Here is a 27353-nt window from a genome sequence, read left to right on the forward strand (position 1 = left end):
TGATCGGTTCCCTATTTACTCCTTACTACTGAATTAAGTTCAACTAGAAAAGTGATATCAAAATCAAAATAAGTGCAATTATCTCATTTAAATAAATCGTTGATTTGGTGATATTGCTTGCCAGTAGTCTCTGATCAGTCTGTGTCCTCACAGACACACACACAGGCTCACTCAGGGCAGCGTGCTTCTGAAGCTCCCAGTTCAAATCAATGTTGTGTCCCCCTGCTGTCCTTTAGGTGAACGTCGCGATGTGGGGAAACAACTCTTATGAAAAGAGGCTGCACATGTGTAAGGTTATGAAGGGCTTCCATGTCCGCACCATCACCATCAACAGAGCCATGGGCTACATCTCCTCAGGAGACCACAGGCAGTGAGCAGCTAACATCATCACCATCTGGTTGTCAAAAGTATATATATATTTTTTAAATGGATACAATACTCATTTGCAACAGTATCGATACCAGCAGTGCTTTCTCTTAATGAAAAATCAAACATACTACTGATTTCCCCCTCCCCATCATTGGTAGGTATCTGTTGCTTCAACAAGCTCAAAGTGTTCTGATAGTTTGATGACTAGAGTAGGGCTAATCTGCTGTGTAAGAGCAAAGTTTTCAATGAGGTTGATCAGGCCTAAATTATGGAGAAGTGTGCGTCCATCTGTCTTTGTTTATTTGTATTCCTCTTGTTGTCTTGTCATTTCCCCCTGTGGTATCGAATATGTTATCGTGAGTATTGATATTTTCCTGGGTATTGGTATCGAAGTTAGAAATTCTAGTATCATGACAACCCTATCATCATCATCTGAATGTCTTTAATCATCACAACTAAACAAGCTATCACTCTCACTACCATCATTTACAACTGTTAACCAAGTAACATGCCAGCATGAGTATGCTGCTTGTATGGTTAGTGCTCAGGCATAGGTTACACTCCAGTATTGGCTCTGAGAGCTGAATGACATTTACAGTATGTTAATGTTAAGATCTAGGGGCCATGTTGGTCAATTTAAATACACATGTATGAATGTATGGTATTCCAATATTTTGGGAAAATCTATATTATTTATTTGGTGTTTGAGATGTATTTATTTTATTTATATATTTATTTATTTGATGGCCTGTGATGTTATTGAGTATTTATAATAAAGTATTTATTGCTATCTTGTGTTGAAGTAGACGTTATTCTCAATTAATACCAATGAGAATAGAAACGGAAACTGATCATGCCTATGTAACTGAGATACAAGGATATTAACTACGGATCAAATGAAATTAAAATGTATTCTGGTGACTGTAAGAAATGAAAGGGGAAAAACATGCAGATCTTTCTTTAAAAAAAGGACATTTTATTCAGTCAAGACTTGCATCTTTACCATTTTACCCAGAGTCCTTAGAGACCCAAACCTGATATTACACGATATCAAACAAGTGCAACGAGGATGGATTGGAATGTTTTGTGGTAAATTCTTTAGGGAAAATTCATCTTCCCTGAATGTAAACATAATCGCATAAAACTTTTCTATTGTCATCATGGATGATCCTAAACCGCTCAACATTTCAGATCACTTATTGTCATTTCTCCTAAAAAAAACTCTGAGGGGACAAAAAAAAGTTGAGCTATACTCCTATTTAAATGACAGAAAACAAGTTACTCCTAAAAGAAATGTAAATGTTGCCAGCTACTTGCTGCCCCTGAAAAAGATGGAATATTTAATTCAGTCCAGAATTTAAATTAGCATGATTCTTTTCTTTTTTTATAACAGCGCAAACTTTTTTTTGGACAATTCGTCTCAGTCAGTCTTAGTTCACAAACACAAGATGCTTCCCAATCTTAAGAGGGCAGGATTCATAATTCAAGCTAAACAAAGTAAACATAATTATCAAGCTATTCTGAGATAACTCCAACCAGTTTCACAGGTTCAGTGTTGTCAAATAAAGCATAAACAACATACCGTCGTATATACTGTACATTATAAAATAAACCATTGGTTTAAAAAAGTAGTAAACAAACTGTACAAGTAGAAAACAAAAGTATGTACAAATTTACAAAATACATACAAACATGTAAGATCCCAAATATCCAATCCATTATGCTTTGGTCAATCACATGCAAGTAAGTGGTAATGCCTAATTGTTTACAAAAAGTACCACTTGTCAAAGTGAAACAAGATAGAAAACATAGTGGGGATTTCCCCCGTGTATGCAGTTTTAACACTGCAGCACCTACATTTACCTGTAGAACTGGCTACATAATTAGCTACTAAATATCCCAATGACCTCTACAGGTTGGCCATGCCTGTCCCTGTTAATGCCTAGTGTCCCTTTAGCACAGAGAGGTACCCTTTAGGTAAGCTTGCTGATCCTGCATTCATTACAGGACCAAAGCACCACTTCTGAACATAATGTGAAAAATGCCCATTCAAGGTTAAGACAGTGGACCTTTTTGTGAAGGGTTGCTAAAACCCATCAATCAATAGAAAATATGAATATGAAAATATTCAAATGAGAAACACAAAGGAGAAGATGGGCCCTGCCCATGTCCAGACTCATCAGGAAGTAAGCAGAGATTCAGTGATTGAAGACCAGCGGTCAAGCTGCCACGGTGTGTTTCTGTTTCTCTTCTTGATGATTGGGCAACAGACACCAGCCCGTCTCATTTAGCTGATCTGTGGTCCATCATGTCTGGGAACAGAGACAAGAAACAATTACTTGTTTGAGCCACTATGTGTTTATCGAGGGTGCAGTCTCAGTTGGTCGCATTGAGGCCACATGGAAGAACCAAAATTGCAGTTCCTCGAACGGCCACTTGAGAGGCTGGCTGTAAAAGGTTCCCCATTCAACAACTACAATTCCTCAATTTGATGGGGATCCACTGGAACCCTCATAGCCCTCATAGCCCCCCTAACCCCCCCCCCCCCCCCCCCACCTAAAACAGTATACCAACTACAATAAACTAGACTACACCACGACAGTGTTTATAGCAGTGTATACCTGCAGTGTGTCTCACCTTGCAGTGTCTGATAGACCTCATTTGGCAGGTCTTCCATCTCCTCCAGACTCTTCCACAGGTGGGACACAGTGGCCTCCCCCGGCTGCCTTTTGCTCTTCCACTCCACCAGCATCTTGTGCTTCTGCATGGTCACGTCCTTCTCTGCTGCCTGGATGTCCTCCACCTCCCTGGTGCTCAGCTCCAGAAAGATGGCCACCTGCTTCCACTCCCTGCCCAGCCGCCTGGCCACCAGCAGGAGCTGCTTCTCCGAGATGTCCGGGCCCTGGGACAGAGCTTTCACTCCGTCTGGAAAAGACACACCAAACACACCGTTTATTTCATTTCTGCAATTTCTTGACCGAGAGATAAATCTGGGCGTAGAGCAAGTTCTGTTTAACTTGATTGGAAAAAACAAAGGTGCAATCAAAGTTGTAATAATAAAGAAGTCAAAGGTCACCTGACACGTCCTGCCATCGAGGTCTTTTATTGGCCTGTTCTTCCTCGGATGCACTGCTGCTCCTCTTTCTGCCTATGAGAGAGATGGATCTGTCTGTTAATCAAGCTGCAGCACTACAGTGCTCAAAAGCCTGCTGTGATGTGAACAAGAAAAACGGAGTTGGGATACTACAAGAAGCTTACTCTCTGTCCTTTTCCTTGGCTTTGTGTTGTCCACACAGTCACCTGAGAGGAGGCAGAACATAGGCATCATCCCACTGTAGTACTCCTCCAATTACACACATGCACATAAGCTCCAAAAATAAAAATAAAATAAAACACAGGGACAAACAGGAATGTAGGACAGTGTGCAGTGCACATACAGTACAGTAGGTACCTTCTCTAATGGTGGCAGACCATACAGTCTGCTCTGAGTCAGTCTCTATGAGAGACAATTTGAAGGGAGGACGCTGCTCAAAGAATGCTTCAAAGTAGCCTTTCAACTTGGTCACTGCAAAGGTAAATGGCAGGTCCTGCACAGAGACATATATATGTACATATATCAATATCATAACATGTAAACTACACACTAATTCCTTTGCATGCAGCAATCACAACTTAGGCCTTATTGTTGCAGAGTACATGAAGTTGCAATATACAGTACATGTTAATGGTTAATGCAGTGATTCCCAAGCTTGGGTAATAAAAACAAACAAACACACAATTTAAAACTACTGATGAGGATTTAATAAACATTATTTGAGTTCTGAGTTTAAGTCAGGATTCTGTGAATAAAGTCAGAATTGATTCATTGATGATGTCACTGATGATATTACCCATGTTGTCCCGAAATTTGAATGTATGGGGTCCCTAGTTTTTGTGTGACATCAAAGTGGGGTCACAAGCTAAAGCATACACACATACATGCACACACACACACACAGCACACACCTCAGGGTTGATCTCCCCCTCCGGCTCGCTGGTGAGACGGTAGCGCCTCTCATCCAGCTTACAGGTGGGCGGCTTCTCTATCTTCATGTAACGCCTCTTAGAGCTGCGCACCTCCTTGCCGATATCCTAACACACACAGAAAGAGCCGAGTCAGTTTCTTGTTCCTTCCGATGAGGTTGAAACGTTATTAATACCCGTTACCAATAACGTTTTCCATGATCAGAGGGGGGAGACGGAAGGCATCGGTGCTCCTCATTGGTCAGCTTAGTGGGTGGTGGTCAGACCAACGTCTACACTACACTCTGCCTATTCTACTGACCGCCAACGCCACAACTAATGGCCCATTTCCACCGCTGGTATCAACGCGGCCCCGCCCAGCTCGTCTCGCTTTTTTGTCTCATTCCACCCATCAAAAACGTGGACAGCCCGGGTTGAGTCGTGCTAGTTTTGGTCCCTGCTTTGTTGAGGTTCTAGCGCTGTGGACCCGGTACCATACGGTGACGTGAAAACACTGTAGACGACTGATTGGTCAGGCAGAATCGTGTTTACTCTATCTACTGACTGTCAGTGCTGCATACCAGTTTAGTGGGGCTTACCTTCTCTTCTGTTATGTTATTTCCATCAGTCTTTTGTGTTGCTGCCTTCGGCTCTGGTGAAATAAAATCGATCTCCTTACTCAGCTTTAACATGACGGTGGTTTTCAATTGTTTTGAGAGAGAAAAAAATCCGCTCTTCAGGAAGCCCTTGTAGTTGTGTGCAGCGTCGGCTCCGCTAGGCCGCTGGCGGGGGTTTAGTGAAGCCGCGGTCTTGCCTGGTGAGAGGCCGCCGGGGTAGAGGCTTCACTTCTCCCTGTAGCGCAACCCCCGTCCCTCGCGCAGCACATGCACGTGAGTTTGACTAACAACAAAGTTATATCCATTCTCCTGGCAGATTGTCACATTTGCCCATGTACACTGTAGGTCATTTAGAGGCACCAGTATTTCATAAACAGTTTAAAAGTTCTGTGTATGGATTTAATTTTAACGTTATATGTTATAGCCTACTTCGGCTATGGGCGGAGGGCAGATATGCGGTCGCTATGACGACCAGTTGTGGGCGGGGGCAGATCGAGCAGCGGTGGAAGCAAAACATCCATCGGGTCGAAACGAGTAGAGCCGAGTGGTGACGAGCTGTGCAGGGCTGTAAAATGTGGTGGAAATGAGCCATAATAGACCGATTACAACATTCACCAGATAGAAGTAGTATTGTATTGTATTGTTACTGTAATGTATGTAGTATTATTATCTTCAGAAACATATCCTCATGCAAACACAAACACACTTCCTGAGTGACTGTTACTGTACCATGTGACAGGAAGACAGGGGCGCTTCATTACCACACAATAAGTGTGTTAGTTCAGGCAGAACACAAATCATGCAGTCAGTTGAGTATTGGTTTTCTTTTCATATTATTGAATGATATATAGGCCTATGTCTCCTACTGTATGCCTTGGGGGGGGGGGGGGGGGTTCTTGTGCTTTCTGCAGTCTCTTGCATGCTGCTTGCTTTATCTGATTATTAATCCTCAAGAGCAGCACAGCCTTTTCCACTGAATCACCAGTTGTTGCTACAAAGGGTCCAGTCTCTTGACATAAATCTGACTGAACTGGTCATATACACACCAATGGCATCAGTTATATTTGCCAGTTTATCCTCCATTCAGGGCAGTTTAAATATACTATTACTATATATTAAATAAGTACTGATTTTACTGTCCCATGACCTAAACATACTGTACCAAAATACATCTGCAGGGTTTTGATAGGGATGTTGATCAGATGCTGAGATTACTGGCTATCAAATATATTATTATTATTATTATTATTGTTATTATTATTATTATTATTATTATTACTTATGTTAAAACCTTATCTTAGATAAAACAGTTTTCCTTTGGGCACATACATTTACAGTGGGAAAAAAGGTAATGAATCACAATATCGCAATACTAGCATATCGCAATATCGCAATACTGTCTTATCGTGACTTAAGTATCGTGACAATATCATATCGTGGGGCATTTGGTGACCTCAGACCCTCCCTCACCTTGATGTCAGAGGAGGAGTTGGTGGCCAGATAGATGCGGAAGCTGTAGTTGTTGTGGTGGTCGATACCCAGCTCCTTGTAGACCAGCACCACCCCATGGTGCTCCACAGGCTGGCTGGTGTGGACGATGGGACCAACAGGGGACAGGGACGACACATTCCACTTCACATGGCTGCCTGAGTGGTCCACCGTCGGCTCAATGACTGGACGGTTGTCCTTAATGTGTAGGACACTGAATGTCATCTCACTTTCTGGGTCTGTGTGAAGATGCAGGAGGGAGAAGGGACGTTTTGTTGTTTGGTGTGGAAAAGCTTTAAACTGTGTACCCATTACCAATTTGGAAAAAATATAACAACAACAACAAATTTACTTCATTATTCAACCAATACTTCAAAAAACTACTTGTTAAAAAAACTTGTTTAAAATTACTAACTTCATAATTCATAATTACCGTACATAAATGTGCTTTACTTTGACGCCAGAGCTCATTTTTCAAGTGTATTTGAATATGTACAATACATAAATACGTGAAGCTCTGAATTCATTACAGTTTAGTGGGTACATTTGGATGGATAAGGTGAGTAAAGATAACAGCCTCCCAGTCTGCCCATTCATAGCACTGCTGTATGGACCAGGAAATGACTGCAGGAGGTCAGCATCTTAATTTACCTTTTCCATTGTCATAACTAAGAAAATACAGCTCTCTTCAACCACCCAACCCAGATCGAGTCTATGTTCTCACCAGCCAGGCACAGCGAGTGGGGGAACTGGATGGACTTCAGGACGGACGCGTCCTTGTTGACCGTGTCCACGTTGAAGATGGGTCCGGCAAACTTCCAGGAATCACGGAGGAACATGCCAAACTTGGACCAGGACAGGACGGAGTAGCGTACCAGAACCTGCTCTGATACTTCAAACACCAGGCCCGTGACCGAACACTCATATGTCCCCTCTCCTTCCAGCTGTACTCTAATGCACGCACGCACACACACACACACACACACACACACACACACACACACACACACACACACACACACACACACACACACACACACAATCAATGATACAGTCCATATTAATGAGACCAGTCCAAATCACTGGGCAGATACTCACTGTAAGCGTCCCTTTGAGATCCTCCTGGGGGTAACCAGCTCTTTGCCATGGCTCTGTCAGACAACACAAACACACTTTCATTTAGAATCTGTTAGATGAATATCTGCTTTGGACAAATCCAAGATATCTGGTTGGCTCAAACTGACCTGTTGGATGGCTTTGCATTTTTCACAGCAAACTTTGAAGTGCATCTCATCTGTCGGGACGCCTGTCACAAGAAATAGGTTGTTAGTTGCAAGAAAACTGGCACTACCGCCAGTGTCCAACTGTCCACTAGTGTGTCATGCCGTAACCTCAGTTAAGACGTGTCTGTTAATCTTTGGATTACAGATAGTACCTTTCCCATTAGAAACCTCGGCTTCAGGTCCAGGCGTTGGCTCTGGAGGGTAAAAAAAGAGAGAAAAGTGCATCATTATCATATGAAAGGCAGTTTGAGTGTTTCCAATGAAATATGGCGGCGGCCGCCGAATTACACTTTTTTTTAAAAATATATATCGTTTTTCTAACGTTATATGATTTTGTGCTACGGACGCTTCATATCCAGGGCAATTCACACACGTGTGAGTAAAGCATATAAACAAGTCCAGTCTTACATTCTGGCAATCAAGATTTGATTTGTTTTGCACAAGCTGACATGCGATAAATGCAAAAGACTTGAGGGAGTCAAGATGAGGCATCCAGTTTGTTCAGACATGATTTTGTTTCATGCTTTGTTTCTCTCACCATGATTAGAATCCTCAACTTCAGGTTCCTCAACGTCTGCAAAGAACATTAAGGAGATAAGTGAGATCTTTTCTAACAATGTGTCAGAGCTGAACTAGGAACTGATTACAGGATGTCAGTCCGTACCTCCTTCTCCTCCATCATTATCAGTGCAGCCTTCTGTGGAAAGACAAAAGAAGAGGGCGGGGTTAGGATCAGAGAGGTGGAGGTATGGAAGAGCGTGTGGAAGAGCGGTAGGAAAGGTCTGTCTCACCAGAATCCTCGTCCTCCTCTTCGTCGTCCTCTTCCTCTGAGCTCTCCTCCGTGCCCGCGTTCTCTGTTAGACAGATCCATATGAGAGGGACGCATGAGAGATATTCAAACTTTGAATGTGAATGTCTAAGTAATAAGGAGTGAGAGGGTCTGATCGGTTAAAGTTTCAATGGTAGAAGAGAAGGGATGATATGCGCTTGCTACAAAATTACATTTGTAAAGAAGTTGAACATAAGAAATGAAATGTCACAAGAATTGAGCTTTTCAGCAGATGTCCTAACATGTGTCTTAAATGAGCAAAGGAGTTATGAGGAATGACCAACTCAGTTACTACACTCACCTGAGCCACTGCTGTCACTTTCAGTCAGACTACCTGTAACAACACAAGGTTAACCAATTAGTAATTGTTTTAAGGTTAATGCTGAGGGCTCTGTAGCAACTGATAAATGGAAAAACTGTTGGTTATACTGTAATAACTTGCCAAAATTAAACGTAAGAAACGTGATGAAGCCTGTTGCAAAGACTTTGTCACCTTTGCCATACATACACGCACTAAATAATTCCCCTTCTAAATGGAACCACCGTCTTTTATCCAAAGCGATTCATGCACGACCCGCACGGACCTCCTGAGCCACACCCATGAGGTCATGTTTGCCAGTTAATGTAGATGCAGGAGTCCCACACCTTCTTAAACATTCAAGGACTTTTCAAGGACTTTCCGGGCCTAATTCCATCAAATTCAAGGACCCAACCCAATCAAGGTTAAGTACTGTTACAACACTGATGATTTTTATAATGAGAACTAGCAGGCTTTACAGAAGCTCACAGACAACAATTAAAAATAGAGACTTGAATGCGTCATAAAAGAAAATCAAAAGAACTTTTGTATTCTTGTACAGAGGGACATTTACTGTGCACTACATTTATACGGTACGGTTATCACATGACTGCAGGAAAAACCACACAGCACAAAAAAAAACTGTAAATTTATTTATCATCATTCACTTATTGCAACCAAACATAATTACTGGAAGAGGTGATGAAGGGAGAGCAACATGCACAGAGAAAACACGTGCGAGCAGAGAGAACCTCAAGTGAAACCACATTCTTTAGAAATGACATTTCAACTCATCTGTGCATTCAACTTTTCACTCAGCCTATATTTCAATCCACTTTGCCCTTCCATATATAAGCACTGACATTATATATATACATGTAAGCACTAACATTAGAACTTACCTGTACTGCACTGTCCTTTACGAGGTACAGCCCCAGCGACAAAAAGTCCAACTCTTGACTTTCTCTGTCCAGTATATGATTTTAGCGTACTTCTGTGTTGATGCACATTTAGTCAAAACAATATGCGTCTTCATTCGTCATTAAAATCACCCTCTGCAAGCTCTTACTGCCTACATCTCCCTGATTCCTTTTAGGGCTGTCACTTTTTATTCGAAATTCGAATTTAACTTCGAATGTGGGGGAGGAAGGGCATGTTCCAATGTAATTTGCCATGTTCGTTTTTTTATTAATTATTATTATTATTATTATTATTATTATTATTATTATTATTATTATTATTATTATTTTTATTAACCAAAATTAACCAACTGCTGCTTGCTGGTAATGTTAATCCCATGTCAGAAAAAGTCTCCAGATTTGTCACGTTAGACTCTTCTGAGAAAGATTGTCTCCAGGGTCTGAAAAGTTGTCTCGAGTTGGATGCAGCCAAGTTTGTGAGGGTGAGGGTGAGCGTCCAAGCTAACACAGCAGCGGAGAGGAGCTGACTGACTGGACCATGAGGACAGCTGAGGATTTTTTTTTTATATTCTTTTAATATTTTATATTATATTATATATATTTATACGATGTAACCGGCAGGCGCGGACTGCATAATCGGGCACGTCGGGCCGATGCCCGGTGGCCTGGCCTGCAGATTTTTTATTTTTTAATTAACCAAAAAACGTCGAATATATTCGAACATTTTGCGGGCAATTCGAAGTTCGTTCGAACTTTATTTTGGGAAAAAGTGACAGCCCTAATTCCTTTGCATCTGAACAGTGGCACGATGTAAAGAAGGCTCTGTTGATAAGTGGCAGGCATTAACAGTCTGGCACATTTCTATAGATGGATCCAGGGGAGCTGCTCTCCCTTTCTGCCCGGCAGCAGTGGGCGTCCGTGGACCGGGCCATCTGGCAGAGTGCCTGCCTGCCTGGCTGGGCTAATGCATGGAGAGCCCATCCTCTCTGGACCACAGAGTTTTATCTCAGACTAACAAGCAGACAGGACCATCTCTGCTTCACTCTGCAGTCGCAGTACCTCTCCCTCATCAATCTCTCTCCTGCACTTCTCTCCATCTGTCTGCTTCACCTCTCCCCCCGCTCTCTCTCTCTCTCTCTCCGTGTCCTCGTATGCCTCCTACGGCCTGTCTCTCTCCCTGCTGCTGCCTCGTCTGAGCCAGCAGGCGTCCCTCTCCACTCCGGCACAGCCTCTTCCCTTAATTAGACTGACAAACAAGGTGGAGAACTAACACACACACACACGCACGCACGCACGCGCGCACACACACACTCACGCACACACGGGCCCAATTCCAAAGCTGCCCCTATCCCCTCCCCCTGCGTTTGTGCGTTCACGCGGAGGGTTTGCTGTATTAAGGGCCGTCCCAAAGCAATTAGCAGGAGTGTAAGTGCACTGTTAAACCTGCTGATAGAGTCTGCATCGATGAGATGCAGTCAGACTCTAACGTCGGCCAGCAGGAAGCGCACCTGCAACAGGAGACTGGAGGAAACACCAGATAAATGTTATGTTCAGTCTCACACACAGCTTTGTTTTCCTCACGCCGACTTTACAGCCTCAAACTAAATCACAGAATGTGTCGTGAACCTTTTTCTCTCTCCTGATTTCCCTCCCATTTTCTCCACAATTGTAATTGGCCAATTTCCCCCCCTGCTGCCCCGGTCGCTGCTCCACCCCCTCTGCCGATCTGAGGAGAGCCGTAGACTAGCACCATGCTTCCTCCGACACATGCGCAGTTGCCAGCCGCTTCTCTTCACCTGACAGCGGGGAGCTTCACCGGCAGGACGTTACAGCACGTGGGAGGATCACGCTATTCCCACCAGTTCCCTTCCGCCCCGAACAGGCGCCTCCGACCGACCAGAGGAGGCGTGTGGTGAACTTTTAAACCAAAAAAGGAAAATATTGTGTCCTTAAGTTCGCTTGACTTGTAGCAAACTCATAAATGCCAGTTGGCTTTATTCATGCAAACATAAAGAGTCGCGTTTTCTTCACATTTCATTCTCATGGTTTTCAAAGTGTTTACAGTGAACTGTTATCGTTATAACATTTTAAACGCCAAAACAGCCGCGCAAACACAGCGTCTATCAGTTGCCACAGTGATTTCCCATGCACCTGTAGTGCAATCCTCTAGATACCACACTGACAGGTGTTGCAGATATAGCCTATACTTTTATTAATCCATAACAATTTACATGTGACGCATTGGCCTTCATAATAAAGCTAAGCATAACAATATGCTACATGAAGCATGAAGAAGCTAAGCCCCATAGCAATATGCTAATTCCCCTCTGTAGCCTTCGCAGCCCCCAGGTGTTAAGCTCTCTCCTATGAGGAAGCATGATCTTATATACTTAACCCATTGATACCTGATGCGGTATTTGCGTGTACATCCCTCATTTGTGTGTGTATCCCTTTAAGACCACGCGGTTCGCGGTCTTAAAGGGATACACACACAAATGCTGCATCAGGTATCAATGGGTTAATCCAGCCTCCTTCTAGAGTGAATACTTATGGTCATGTTTATCTGTCTGATTGGCCCTACTAATAATATCCCTCTGCTCATTGTCATCTGACATAACTCTACGTGAACTGCCTCATGACAGAACATTAGTAAACACATTAACCTTTTGTGACCCATTTCTCCTGAAATTAAAATATAATCACCATGCCAACCTGTCCCATAACAGACTCAAGGTCAGCTGTAATTTTTTATTTATTTATTTATTTCATATTAGGGACAGTGCAGCATTTATGAACATTTGCATGTAAATGTGCCGGATTGTAGCCTTAGCTAATTTCCATCCGTAGTCCCTCGACAGGTAGATGTAAAGTGCAAGAGTTTAAAAGAAAACAAGAAATAGATAGATAGATAGATAAATAGATAAATAGTCATGAAGTCATCTCCCACTTTTATAAGGTATTTGGAAATCTACTACACACCTCCACACCTGCGAGTGTCACTTCAATTTGAAGTGACACTTGGTAGTGGTTTGAGATTGGGCCACACACTCTACAGCTTCAATGCTTTCAATCTTTTCACAGGTGTTGCCTGCCATCTGTTGGTCGAAAAGAAAACTGCAAAAGGGGCTGACCTGGAGTATTTATAATTAAGGCAAATGATAGGAAAAATAGAGACTCGGAACGGTAAAGAGAGACAAAGAGAGAGAGAGAGAGAGTGGAAATGAGAGGAAGGAGGCAAATAATAATTTTAAAAAAGAAGGAAAATGAAAGTGAATAACAGATGGGGATGCACACTTTATAGACTGAATATTGAAATGGCAATAGGGCATACATTTAGGGGGTATATTTTGACTCCAACCTGAGCTTTGAGGAGCAGGTGATGAGGGTCATGTTTCGATCAACTGACAAATATAGCCCAAAATCAAAGCATTCTTATTTTCTACTGACGTAGAGAAGGTCATTCATGCTTTCATTTTCTCCCCACTTGACGACTGCAACTCCCTTTCCTCCTGCCTCAGTTAAAAGTCCCTCTCACACCTCTGGCTGCTACAGCATACAGCTGCCGGGGTTTTAACAGCCAGGTGCCAAACATCCTGTCCGTCCACTGGATGGCAGTCATTTTATAGAATTAATTTCAAGATTGTTCTGATCACTTTTAAAACCTCTTTCAAATCCCTTCTACAGACTGGCCTTTATGGATTTGTTTTATCCCGTTTTTATTTTTTTTATTTATTTTTTTGCCCTGTGCTTTCGATTGCCTATCTTTTGAGCTACTACTGTCTCTGTCTTCTGTATGTCTCTCTATCTAAAGTGTATTATTATAGAATATGAAGGTGCTGGGGGAGTCATCATTGTAATCGAAACACTGTCAAAACACTGGCAACATTTGTAGCAAGTAGCAACATGTAGCCCTACTTCTGCTCTGTAGCAACATGTAGCCCTACTTCTGCTCTGTGAGAAAGAGAGAGCAACAGAGAGTGAAGGGGGAGGGAGGGAGGGAGGGAGGGAGAAATGGGTGTGTGTTTACCTTTTCGGTCAGGAGCAGGGATATCTCCATCTCTGTGGGGGAGAAAAGACAACATTGAAATCACTTGAAATGAGATGGACTTCACCGTGAAATAAGGCACGAGCGTGTGGGGAGAGGAGGGGACGAAGGCTCGTCAAACTGTGCAGCCGTACCGTCTGGATCAATGGTCGTACACCACTTCCTCGTTTGCAAAGGAGCGTGCACACGCACACTACACACGCACAGTTTAGGGAGGCACAAAAACAGGAAGTGTGTGTGCATGCTGGCAGCACCTCACATTCTAATATCTCTAACACCATCCCATCCTGCCTCGCCTTCCCCCCAGCCTCCAGCCTGCTTCTGACCCACTTCCACACAGCTGTGTGAGGACAGGAAGTCGGCCATGGAAAGGTACTGGCCCATACTGCCAGGCTGCCATTAAAGCAAACTGCTGACAGTCTGCTGTATCATCACCGTTCCTGCTGATCTACTAGTGCACATCCATCTCAATGCCCTCCAGCATCAGTCATAACTGTCTGCATTACAATTATAATGCAATTGCATACCAGCCAGAAGTTTGGGCTGGTTCCATCCATGTGCAATAAATGTGCTTTGAACCTGAACTGCACGGCAGCGCAGCACTTCCTTTTTTATTTGGTTGTTTTGATGTTGTAATGTCCCCATGTCCTCATGTATGTTGTGTTTGTATTTTTTGACTTCCCCTCGAGCGACAATAAAGATCTGAACTGAACTTGACACCCGATTGAATGTACAGTGCTAGTACTAGGTTTAAAGATCTGATCTGAACTGAACTGGACACCTGATTGAATGTACAGTGCTAGTACTAGGTTTAAAGATCTGATCTGAACTGAACTGGACACCTGATTGAATGCACAGTACTAGTACTAGGTTTAAAGATCTGATCTGAACTGAACTGGACACCTGATTGAATGTACAGTACTAGTACTAGGTTTAAAGATCTGATCTGAACTGAACTGGACACCTGATTGAATGCACAGTACTAGTACTAGGTTTAAAGATCTGATCTGAACTGAACTGAACTGGACACCTGATTGAATGTACAGTACTCATTTCATGCTCTTAAAACCATTTTGATCTACGGTAAATGCTTCTGCTCAAATTCTTGAAATTGTTTTTTTAGACAAATATAAATAGTGAAGTTGATGCCTATGTATACATTTATTTCCAAAGTCTTTGCCTTTCCATCAATTCAAAGGCTACTTTAAATAATCTATTCTAAAATATAAGATCGTTATGATTTGTTGAGGTCTGTTGGAGGGTCAGTGGAGCAGTGACCAGTGCTCTCTGTGTGTCATGTATTTTTGGTTTTGTTCTCTTTGTCATGTGTTTGTGTGTGGGACTGCTGCTGTCTTGCAAGACAAATTTCAGTGTGAACTGACAAAGTATATCGTATTGTATCGTATCGTATCGTATCGTATCGTCTGTTAGGTCTTAGGTTTGTTTGGTCACTGCATAATTCAATTTGTGTCATATCATAGTTTTGACGTCTTCACCATCATTCTAAAATGTAGAAAATAGCAAAAATGTGTCCACAAATGTTTTACTGATACTGTGTATATTATGTTACATTACATTACATTTCGTCAGTTGGCAGACGCTTTTATCCAAAGCGACTTACAATAACACACTTTTTGTCAGCAATAGAGCAATCAACTATGGAGCACAGTCTATGACAACTACAAAAAAGGAACGAGTTTAGTTTAGTATTTTTTTTTATTTTTTTTTAGAAAGACAGAGAAAGAAGTTAGATCAAGAAGGGCCCAGGTGGAGCCTGAAAAGGTGAGTCTTTAGTCTTTTCCGAAAGATCGGCAGTGATTCAGCAGTCCTGACCGAAGGTGGCAGCTCGTTCCACCATTGGGGTGCCAGGGACGAGAAGAGTCGAGATCGGGATGCGCGACTTTTGAGCGCCCGTAGCGAAGGAGGAGCGAGGCGCCCTGCACTGGTGGAGGAGCGAAGGGAGCGGTGAGAGGTTTGGAACCTGACCATAGATTGCAGGTACAGGGGAGCTGACTGGTGTACTGCCCTGTAGGCCAGTACCAGTGTCTTGAATTTGATGCGAGCTGAGATGGGAAGCCAGTGGAGGTCCCGGAAATTATGTTTAAAGTAATTCAACGTGAATTCAACGTGACTAGCTCTCTGAATCTGTTGGTGTGTGGAAATGAGGACCGTAAACAAACAATGAACAAAATCAAACAACAACTGTGCCATCCCATCCGCAACGTGTTGCCTCTGAGCAGAGCACTGCTGCAACCTCCTGTTGCCACAGCCTGAGCTCCAACAAGTGGCAACAGGTCTGCGGTCTGCCCAGAGAGCCGACGCAGCCAACCGCACAAGAAGAACAAGTTCATCACCACCCAGCCACGCATGGAAAAGTAGGTCACGTCTCGCCCCGTGTCTGTGGGCTTCCCCTCTCTCACCCTCTCAGTTGTAGAAATACAAAGAGCTGGCTGATCAAAAAGCAAAGCTGTATGTGACTGATCAAATATTACCCCGAATATTTGACCTGATAAGGCAGAGCGCTTTCCTATTGTTTTCAAACATCTGTAGCAGGAGAAATACTGTTTATACTCTTCAAGGTAGGGATGTCAACGGTTAACCGTTAATCGATTAACCGTCGCTAACGTCGTTGTTCGGTTATTGCTGTCGGTCTATCAGTTAATATTAAAAAAAAAAAAAAAAAAAAAAAAAAAAAATTTTTTTTTTTTTTGGTCTATTTACTCAATGAGCTCATGCCCAAACAAGGCGTGTCTATTTAGATGCTGAAATGTTAATGCTTTTTGTGTTAGAAATTCTAACACAAAAAGAATTTGTGTTGAAATGTTGATGCTTTTTGTTAATGCTTGTTAATGCTTTTTGTGTTAGAAATTCTAACACAAAAAGCATTAACATTTCAGCATCTAAATAGACACGCCTTGTTTGGGCATGAGTTCATTGAGTAAATAGACAAAAAAAAAAAAAAAAACTTTTTTTTTTTTATATTAAAAAATTATGAATTAACCGATAGGTTAATCGATTATTAGCGTCGGTTAATCGAAAGTGAAATTAACCGAAAATTGACATCCCTACTTCAAGGTCACTCTCTGCTCCGCCACACACATGATCACCACAAAGCTGTGGCTCGTTAGTTGCCATGGTGATCATCTCTATCTTTAAGTCAACTCTCTCCCCGCTTTGAGTCCATCCCTCAAATGTTTTCTGACGTGCCATGTGGTGAACACTCTCTGCACGAGTTCTCAGGCTCTCTCGGTCTCAACCTCTCTCTCTCTCTCTCTCTTTCTGTTTGGTTCTCACTTCCTCCTACAAAACACAACAACCAATATGTTTTCTCGCAGGCTCTCGGTTCGTCTCTGGTTGAAAGATAAAGGCCACAACTTTGCATAAACAAAGTGAACAGAGAAACCATGTGAGGGCAGATAAGCTATTGTCAGTTGGAAAGCACAGGAGGCTGTAGTTTAAAACAAGACTGCATCATGGTGCAAAAAAACAACAACTAACCTTTGATACTTTCATTCATACAGTACTATGACAATAGATTGTAAAAAAATGACTCATTGTTACGGCTCACTCCTTTCTTTGCGGTTTATAGTGATAGTGAAAGTCATAGACGTCCTTTATTACTCAATGGTACTTGATAAGGATTGGAGGAGAAGGCACATATTTATGACACTTTATTGTATATAGGCTACCTAACTTCTATTTTATTGTTTTTATGGTTATGGTCTATTCCTATGCCTTTTATAATGTCTATGTTTATATTTATCAATAACATTTTTCTGATCCTGCTACTCTGTTAACCAAACACATCCTTTCCTCATTCTCATTTCACTCTGCATGATAGCAGGATGTAGTATCATGATAGCAGGATGTAGTATCATGGCATAATAATACCCTGTGTGTTTTGTTCATTTGGGGACTTTCCGCAGCCCTCATCGACTTGGTGAATGATATCCAGCCAACAACAAAGCAGCATTCCCAAAGCACACTGAGTCACCAACATCACTCCACCGCCCGTGTGGTTCACAGCACAACAGATACGCCTAATTAATATTGTATAACGAACCATTCAGATACCTTTTGTGTGCTGATTTCAGCTTAATATGTGAATACTGTAGTAGGCTACATTGCATTGTGGCTAGTAGACGGTGATAAATAATTGCATGTCATGGTTTCATATAATCATCATCCCCAACGAAAAACTGAAATATAGGAAGTTAGTGTGTTGTTGGTCTGTGACCTCATTGTACTTTGTCAAGTTTATCTCCTGTGGTATATAACAGACTGTCTGTTGTGAGCTTAGAGGTCATTTCTTGACCATTTGATCCATTTATTCACATTGGGACTTTTGCTGTGATGTTTCTATTTTACCCTTCAGGAATTTATTAGGCCTAGATTTATTTAGTCCATTATAGTGAGTGATTAGCTTTGTCATTATCAGACAAACAGGTAGCCTACTTGTAGTCTCCAAATAGTAGTGGCAGTGAGTCATCATCACTATGCAACAACACAGCAGCATGCAGAGGAGAGCAACAGAGAGGTAATGGCGCCCTTCTTCCACTTTAGATCTGTGTTCAATTAAAGATAATTGCACCAAGGGAGCAATTATTTCTATATTATAGGCTTGCTTGTTTTCCTCAACATGCAAAACCAGATTAACGCTTAGACCGGTAGTGACATTGAGCCTCAATGTCACAGAGCCTGTGTTGGACGACAAGCCATTTTTAACTTTGCATCACTTACAGTGTAGCTACCCTACTTGTTTTCACTATTTAAAGACAAATAGTGTAGCAGGATTATCTGTATAAATCTAGAAATTAAACCCATGCTGATCGTGCCTGTATTTCTCATAACATTAGTTGCACAAAGCCTAATCCTTACCCTTCCTCCAGGTGATAAACTGCTCCACAGCTCGCCATCTCTGCCACCATCCTGGTGTCGGTCAGGGTCACTCAGTCTCCGCTGTGTTCTCTGTTTGCACCTGGTTCCTTTGCAGCAGGTTATTTGAGCGTAGCAGCATCGGCTTTCAGTCTGTCTCCTTTGTCCACGGACACTAGTAAGTAAATACTGCCGCGCTGAGCCCTCGTGGCTTAATGACTTGGGCCCACTTGGTCATTCGCACTAAAGCATCCTTTCTTCAGCACAATAAAACGCTGTAGTTTAACAAGAAGACACATTATTATACATAGCTCCCAAAAAGACAAGTCAACAACCGTGTTTGCAGTCTGTGGTGGTACTGTTTACTATCAGAAACCCTACTCAGTGTTGCCAGATGGCAAATGTTGAATTATCGTACCAGAGGGTCAAAATTATCGTATTTGGAGTGGAATTATCGTACACCCCCCCCAGCGCGGCGCGCCTACGGCGCGCCAATGACGGGGGACTGCGGCTGACACAGGCAGGCTACTGACTGAGACAGTGTGAGCCACTCTCATGCTGCCACCTACTGTTAGGTAGTGAGCATAGCAAGTCTACTTCCTTGTGATAGAGACACGGTATTTGCTTTGTTTGTGAAGTTTATTTGGTAACACTTAATTTGTCATTATTCACAGCAGCATGCATTTTTTACTTTTACTGAACCTTCACGTACTTCCACTGAAGTAAATAAGCAGCAAAATAATAACACTTTAGTAGAAAATTCCAGCACTCTCCATCTACCACTGGTAGTAACTAAAATTACTTTGTCCTTAGGCAAAGGGGACATGTCACATGAAGTATAACTTCATTTTTTCACATTTGAACATATGAATAAAATTATAAAGTGCTGTAAATGAAACAATCGTATAGAACAAGTTACCTTCTCAATATTTCACATATGAACATGTGATTAAACTAATATTTAAAGTGCTGTAAATTATGAAACAATCTTATAAAACAGTAATTCTGCAAAAGACCAACATAATAGTAAATAGCCTAAATAATAAACAAATACAAATTTAAAGTGCTGTAAATGAACAATAAACAATCAAATAAATCAAGGGTAAACGTTTCCAGTTCACCAAGAGACTGTTTTTCTATCAGAAAACCATTAACTTCTTGTTTAGACCTTACTAACATGAATGTAAAATAACATAACACATAAAACAAAAACATAACTAAATTTGAATTGATGATCAACTGTCAAAAAGAGAGATGGCCATGCCAGAAAATACACATCCATTGTGTTTTGTTTTGTCCTCAGTGATCATGATGAGAGGTAGTGTGTAGCCTATCGCCTCCAGCTGTCTGTCATGGCACTTTCTGCATGAATGGAAGCAGAGAGGAGACTATTATTTAGATTTATAATGACATAAATGTAAATTAAAAAGCAACATGACTGAACTGGAAGTCTGTCAATTATCTGAATGAAAACAGTTTAGGCCATCAGCTAGACTAATTCAATAAATAACTGGGCTTACCTTAAAGTTCGAGTAGCTCCACATCTGAGTCGCTGTCTGTGGCTGCTGCTACATCCTCCGCTGGAGCAGGCCTTTTACGGTACAGATTTGCTGCTGTCATGGAGCGCAGCATAGTCTTTGATGGCTTGAATGTGACACATCCACCTGCATTCTTCACACACTCCGATGTGTGCATGAGCCCGTTAAGTGTCTCTGTGATGAGCCGGTTTCGTGGTTTTGTTTTGATTAGGTTCACTTTGGAAAACACACGTTCACATGATGCATTTGAATGTGGAAACACAAGTGCATCGAGGGCAAACTTTCCCAGCTCACTGAACACCTTCACCCCCCCAAAGTCCTTCAAAGTGGAGAGATGGTGCCAGAATTCATCCACAGCCATTGTTTTTGTGTCTTCGCCTAAGGTCACGAGAGGTAATTGCCTCCACTGGTCATCGATGGCTTGGAGACGATCTGTGTCTGTCATGTCAATTATCCGTGGCAGTTGCCGCATGAGTGGAAGCAGAGATGGATGCTCTGTTCGTGCCGTGGCATCAGTCGCAGTAGCAGGAGAGAGGCATGCAATGTGGGTCAACAGGGCATCATCAAAGTCGAAGCGTTTCTTGATTTCTGCGCAGGCAACCTGCAGGAATTTTTGACAGCGCACATGGAAATCTGTCAGGGTGGCTGGTGCAATCCTTGACTGCTGGACCTGCTGCATCACCTTTATACCCAGGTACATTGTGTTGAGTGGTAAGAGCTGTGAGTCGTCACTGATATTGATCTGATCAATTGGGGTGCGCAGAACATAGTCCCTCTTCATGAATGAAAGCAGGAGGTCTTTGTAGGTCTCGCACATCTTGCTCCTCAGTGACGTAATGACCACCTTTTCGCTCTGGAAATATTGGTTGAGGTATGTAAACTTTGGCAGAGCCCACTCCAGAAAGTGGTAATACATCCGGAGACAATTATCGTTAAGTGCATGAAAAATATTCTCTGCAGCGTTCAATCTGGCATCGAGCCACTGGTCAGTGAAAAACAGCCGGAGGGCATCCCATTGGGCGGAGACACGTTTCACAACTTCATTTAATGACAGCCATCTAGTCTGGGCGGGCTTCAGTATTTTGTGTGGTTCCACATGACAAAACTCTTGAAATTCACGGAGCTGTGCGACACGTTTAGCACTGTTTTTAAAATATCCATATATGTCTCTGGCTAAATCCTCACACTTACGAGGAAGCTGTTTGCACGCCTCACTGGCACACAGGTGTAAAGAGTGGCAAATACAGCGCTGCACTGTGATCCCTGGCAAGTCATTTCTGAGACGACTGGAGACAGAATTGTGCCGTCCCATCATGGTGTTGCAGCCATCCGACCCGAACCCCACTATGTTTTCCAGAGACACGCCTGCCTCGGTGAATGACTTTATCATTTCATCATAGAGCCTTTCTGCGGTCGCTCCCTCTCTGACAAAATGCCTGTGTTGATCTGAAAAGATCTGCACCAGGCTCCAAAATCGGGTCTGAACCCTGTTTGTGCTCTCATCAAAAAAACGTACAACAATACAGAGGGTTTTTACGTTCCCAATGTCTGTTGATTCGTCAATCAATATGCTGAATTTCTTCTTTTTCAGGATTTCTGAGAGGTTCTCAAAGTAACAGTCGCCAATAACATGCTTGGCTATGGCACTTGCCTTTGTGCGGCCAAGATTGATGTTCTGTGCTGTTTTTGAATCTTTAAAGATGTCCTTGATAACATCCACCAGATGGTCTGTGGCTCTCATTGCGATGTTGTGCTCTGCTAAGAACCCGGCTATCTTCACCTCTGCTGTTTTCACTGCAGTCTCTAGCTGCTCCTTTTCAGACGTCTTCTGCATGCATTGTGCTATTGATCTTTGTGTTGGCGCAAGACATTTCTTTTTCTCCTGATGTTTCTTTGATTTTGCATGATTTTTCAAAACTGTGATCTCAGCCTGCATTTGTATGTTGCAACAACGGCAAAAGGCTTTAGAGTCACAGCCTGCAACAGCTTTCAGCCAGCCAGTGAACAAAGCATCGCTTTCCCATTCAGTCCTGTACATCTGCTTTCTGTGCTTACTTTTTGGCTGTGCAGGCAGCTGCCCCCTCTCGTCATTTTCCTCCTCATCAGCAGCAGCAGCTGCAGCGCTCATTTTCTTTGTTTATTTACTTTACAAGACTCGCCCGGTATGATGGTATCTTCTTTCCGCATTCGGCTCTGTGACCGCGCCTACTGTGACTGTCTTTGGGTTTCAGGTTTCGCGCGCTGCCCCGGCCGGCGGGTTCTATTTCATTTCCTTGTCCTTCCCCAATCCCCCTCCCAACCAATCATGACTCACGTTCACATCACATGCCTCACGTTTAAGCATGTATTGGCTGCAAAGATGTTGTGGGAAGAGATGTGTAGCCATAGGATTCGACTGAGTGTCACTAAATGATGAAATTATCGTACATTTGGGGGATTTTGGGATTATTGATCGTACATCGTACAGAGGTCCAAATTATCGTACAAATACGATAATTATCGTACGTCTGGCAACGCTGACCCTACTACACTTGAGGGTGCGTAAGATAAATCGCAGATCTGACAACCATTCTTCCCCAATAATGAGCCTATTGCTTGTAAATGAGGACTGTAAAGATCAGCGTTAGTGCGCATTGCGCAGGTGCGGCGCAATGCAAAAGAGAACCAACGAGCCCTGGGGGCGGGGAGTGGAAGCATCTCATCCCGCCTTTTGTGTGGGAGCCAGCAGCACATTGATCATTCACGACAGAGGAACTTCTTGGATAATGTTTTGTTGTCAGTCAGACATTAGGCTATCTAATGCAGGGGTTCCCAAACTTTTCCATGCCAAGGAAAGAAACCCATTGACAATACTATTGTAAATGTCAAAAATCACATACATACAACCTCAGAATATATTTCCTTACTTTTATTAATGTATAATAACATAATAATTACATTACATTTGTATCTCAAATCTTTTCTAATTTCTTCATATTCAATATTTCTGTTTTCCGTTATAAACATTGTTCCAGAGACTATTACACACACCAGTGACAATGAATGTGATGATGACGTTTTGACTGGCAGGCAATTAGACAGATGAGCATAGCAAATATATGTTTGTTTTTTTATGTGGAAGGAAAGGGTTCAATTATATTTGTTAATACTACACTAAATATAACTATAAAATATAATAAAAAAAGATACTGCATTATATTATTTGTTTATTATACTGTAATACAGTATTACCAACTCTAACTGAATCATGTCCTTCCCCATAAAGATGTTTTTTAAGCATTTCCATTCATTTGCTGAGGCCCCCCCTAGTGCCCCGGCCCCCACATTGAAAACCACTGATCTAATGCATGTCTGGCCTGTGTAGTTAATAATAATAATAATAATAATAATAAAAATTTGTATTTGTCATGCACTTTTCATTTAAGATAAATCTAAAAAAAAAAAAAAAAAAAAAAAAAAAATGCAACAGGGCAGAGAACACTATAAAAAGTCACACAGGACGGCCTGGTTAGGCAAAGGCCTGATTCAAAAGAAATTGTAGACAATGTCAATAAGACAATAATAAAAAACAACAACAAAAAGTTAAGAGAAAGCTCTGTTGAAGAGGAAGGTTTTTAGCCCCTTTTTAAAGGTAGCAACCGTCTGTGGAGCCCTCAGGTGGTCAGGAAGGGTATTCTAGATACGGGGTGCAGCCGAGCAGAAGGCCCGATCCTCCATGGTGCGTAGCTTAGTCTTTGGGGGGTGAAGAAGGTTTGTGTTACTAACTAGATGATCGCAGGATGCGAGCGGAGGATTGTGGTGTCTGTCAGAAGTTGGTGGATTGATAACAGTGGAGACAGTAAACATAACATCAGAATGGACATTTTCATACATTATGTCATTATGTCTGTCACTGTGCAGTCTGTGCTGCTGAAGCAAATGGGAGGGGATCCCTCCCATCCTCTGACCCCTGGGGGGGGGGGGGGGGGGGGTCAGAGGATGCACACACACACACACACACACCACACACACACACACACACACACACACACACACACACACAGATTTATACTAAAACATCATTATTCCAATGGAGTAAAATGTAATAATTGTGTATATTATGCAATTCTAAACTCCTGCTATCACATAATATATTATACAAGCTTTGTACATAGACTTATAGTCTGCATTAATGAGGGAGAGAACATTTTAAATTGCACCTTTTCTCTAAATACACACTGTGAAACTGTACAGCCACAAACCCACAGTGCAACTAGGTCACTTTGAGCGGGAAAACGCACACACACGATTACAAGGCTGCACTGCAGCCAAGACACCAGCAGATGGCACATTAGACAACAGAAAGGAGGAGACAAGTATAGACGAGACCAGCGGTTTTCAAACTTTGTGTGCCTGAGGCACACCAAAGGGCAAGACAAAATCTCAACGCACAGCTATAGGCTATATCCGTGCATGTATTTCTCTATCTTTTTTATGTTATCCTTGAAAAACAAATGGGGGGGAGGGGGGAGGATGAGTGCATACAAAGTATTGATATAGTACATTCAAAATCCCCTCATGTTTTGTATAGTTTTAGGCTACATTTGTAATAATAATTAATGGTTGTCACATAAGCCCAAGGGCACACCTGGACTTGCCTCAAGGCACACCTTGGGAACCACTGGACTAGATGCCATGCCTCACCAGAATTGTCTTCTTGCACCGGAAGACACACAAACACTCCACCTCTTAAACACAAATTGTGTTATTTGACATTAATGAATACAGATGAGAATATCACAAATACCACATGGTGACGACTGAAATGTGTGAGGAAGCAGCCAATGTCCACATTTCTTTTTAACAATTGCGAGAACGAGAGCTCTCTGTCCTATTGATCTCACTCATTGATCCTTTCTCCCTCCATCCATCCGTCTCTGCTGGAAGGAGATGTAGTTTAGGTTATATCGTTTTCAATATGGCACGTAGGATGTGTGTCTCTGTGTGTGTGTGTGTGTGGAGGGGGGAGACGGGAGAGCAGCATATTATATATACAGCCAATGGGTGAGAGAGATGCAGAAGACTTCAGAGACATGATGTCTCAGAGAGTCTAAAGGGAGAGATCAGCTCCTTGGAACAGGCAGAGAGAGAGGACACAACATGGGGCTGAGAGGCGAGAGTGATACCCCGGCCCCGGAAACCAGAGGAGACACAGTCTGAGACGAGGAGGACACGGCTGGACGGGGAAGGTCAGGAGGACGAGGAGAGGAGGAGGAAGTCAAGAGAAAAGATAAGAAGAAAACAAAGTGCTTTCATGCTGTAGCTGCACTTAGTACAATATGGAATCATGTGATATCTCCATTGTATTGTAACCCTCAAGGTCGACAAAAAGCAGGTCTCAGATTGAAAAGAAAAAAGACAAGAAAGAAAAAAGAAAAAAAGGAGGGGAGGTCTTTACAAAGGTCTTTCTCAAAAGCAACTACTAATATCATCTTGGCCTGGGCTGTGGCCCAAACAGCCTTCCTTTGTGTGTGTGTGTGTATGGCGGTGTAGAGTATGACAGGGCTTTTTTAGAGATGGAACAACCTGTTTGGAAATGGTGATGTCACCTGCCCTAGAGGGTTAACATGAGCCCTCATTGTACAGAGTCATTATCCATCACACACACACACACACACGCACACACACACGCACACACACACACACACACACACACACACACACACACACACACACACAATCACACACATAAGGATACAGATCCTCCCTCATGCAGGAAACATTCTCTTTATAACATACACACATGTACGCTCTCTCTCTCTCACTCACACACACACACACACACATGCAGATGGATACAAGGTATCGTCTTACTCTGGAGATGAGGAACGCCATATCCTTTCAATTTCAATGGGCCATTTTGCCATCAGGCTGAGTTATCACTGGAACATCCATAGGAACAAAAGAGACTTGCTGGTCGCAGCCTTGCATAAAGAAGGCAGATAGAGGTGAACAGGCACAAAGAGCAACACCTTTACATAGAGAAAATGGGGACAGGGTCTGGAGATGGTCCAGCCATGGAAGACTTTAGAAGCAACCTCATTCAATCACTTACAATGGTAAAATGTATAATGCATGGGCCTAAGACTTACCAGCTCTCTGTCAATAGGATGTATTGATGTCTCTATGAAAGTATAAAAGCGTGGGATACAGCAGAGCAGTGTTGTAATACTCAGACCAGATCCAGGGCTTGGAATCAACAATACGTAACTTGATTTGGACTTTAATAGCAGATTACTTCTTGGACTTCAGACTATTGATGACTTGTGACTGAACTTGTGACTTCACCCCCGTTCCCTATGATTTCATTACCATTATCAGCACACAGGGGCTATATTCACTTGTTTTTAGTACTTTACTGTTCGCCTCTGTGTTGGGTTTTGATGGCGTTTTCTGTTGTCATGTATTTTCGTTGCTTTTGGGTTGAGATGTTTTTATGAGAGCCTTGGGGTTTCCTCGCCTCGCCCACACAGTTTGCAGTTCTTTTGTTCTTCGTTCTTTTCCAGTGCGTTATATATATGTGCAAATAAACCTAAAAATACGCCAAACGACGCCGTTTTTGCACAACAGTAACAATAGAGTTTGCTCCGGGTACCTGGAAATCTTTGACACAATGACGGCGTTTGTATTTTCAACCCCTTGGCCTTGGAGCGTCTAGCGTTACAGTGTGCAATGGCGGAAATGAAACAATAAGTGAAGAAAACTACTATCTTGCGTGAAAACGCACAGTTTAAGCCTTACAGTATATCAGCGGGTTAGATCTTTTATGTGCACAGATGCTTGCATGGGCTCTTTGTGGACGACGCCAGCGTGAGTCCCGAGATCGTCTTTAAGTTACGTTTCATGTCAACTCTGCGTTTATGGAGCTGACCTGTGACGTGCGTGTGGATCTGACACCTACACACATTTAACCAAGAGAGGCATCTGGACTCTGGCGCTGTTCCCCCCCTCCCACACCAGAAGAGACTGGCTTTAATTGTTGTAGACTTTCACATATTAACAGATTTCCTGTCTCTGGACATCCATAAAAAGTGGATGGAGGGATGAAGG

General features: G+C 42.5%; 1 protein-coding gene across 1 annotated transcript; it reads right to left on the minus strand.

Moving 5' to 3' along the window:
• Positions 1 to 1368: 1368 nt before the first annotated feature.
• Positions 1369 to 19052, minus strand: LOC310776846 (uncharacterized protein). The gene is made up of 17 exons (XM_083637043.1): positions 18730 to 19052; positions 13834 to 13865; positions 8890 to 8922; positions 8551 to 8613; positions 8424 to 8456; positions 8298 to 8333; positions 7912 to 7953; positions 7721 to 7782; positions 7575 to 7627; positions 7201 to 7427; positions 6459 to 6715; positions 4375 to 4500; positions 3821 to 3956; positions 3628 to 3669; positions 3446 to 3517; positions 3007 to 3294; positions 1369 to 2681 (listed from the first exon to the last, which is right to left on the minus strand). The coding sequence occupies exons 1-17, from the start codon at positions 18777 to 18779 to the stop codon at positions 2653 to 2655; spliced, it is 1581 nt and encodes a 526-aa protein (XP_083493169.1). The 5' UTR covers positions 18780 to 19052; the 3' UTR covers positions 1369 to 2652.
• Between the last annotated feature and the right edge of the window lie 8301 nt (positions 19053 to 27353).

The sequence above is a fragment of the Poromitra crassiceps genome (assembly GCF_964638095.1).
Source record: "Poromitra crassiceps genome assembly, chromosome: 5".
NCBI lineage: Eukaryota > Metazoa > Chordata > Actinopteri > Beryciformes > Melamphaidae > Poromitra > Poromitra crassiceps.

Bases quoted from the DNA above. Each gene is read 5' to 3' on its own strand.
- LOC310776846 (XM_083637043.1), bottom strand. From the start codon at position 18,779: ATGGTGGCAGAGATGGCGAGCTGTGGAGCAGTTTATCACCTGGAGGAA. The intron at 7,954-8,297 runs GTGAGAGAAACA...TTTACCCTCCAG, and splicing joins AGTTGAGGATTCTAATCATG to AGCCAACGCCTGGACCTGAA. The intron at 4,501-6,458 runs GTGAGGGAGGGT...TGTGTGTGTTAG, and splicing joins ACTCCTCCTCTGACATCAAG to GATATCGGCAAGGAGGTGCG.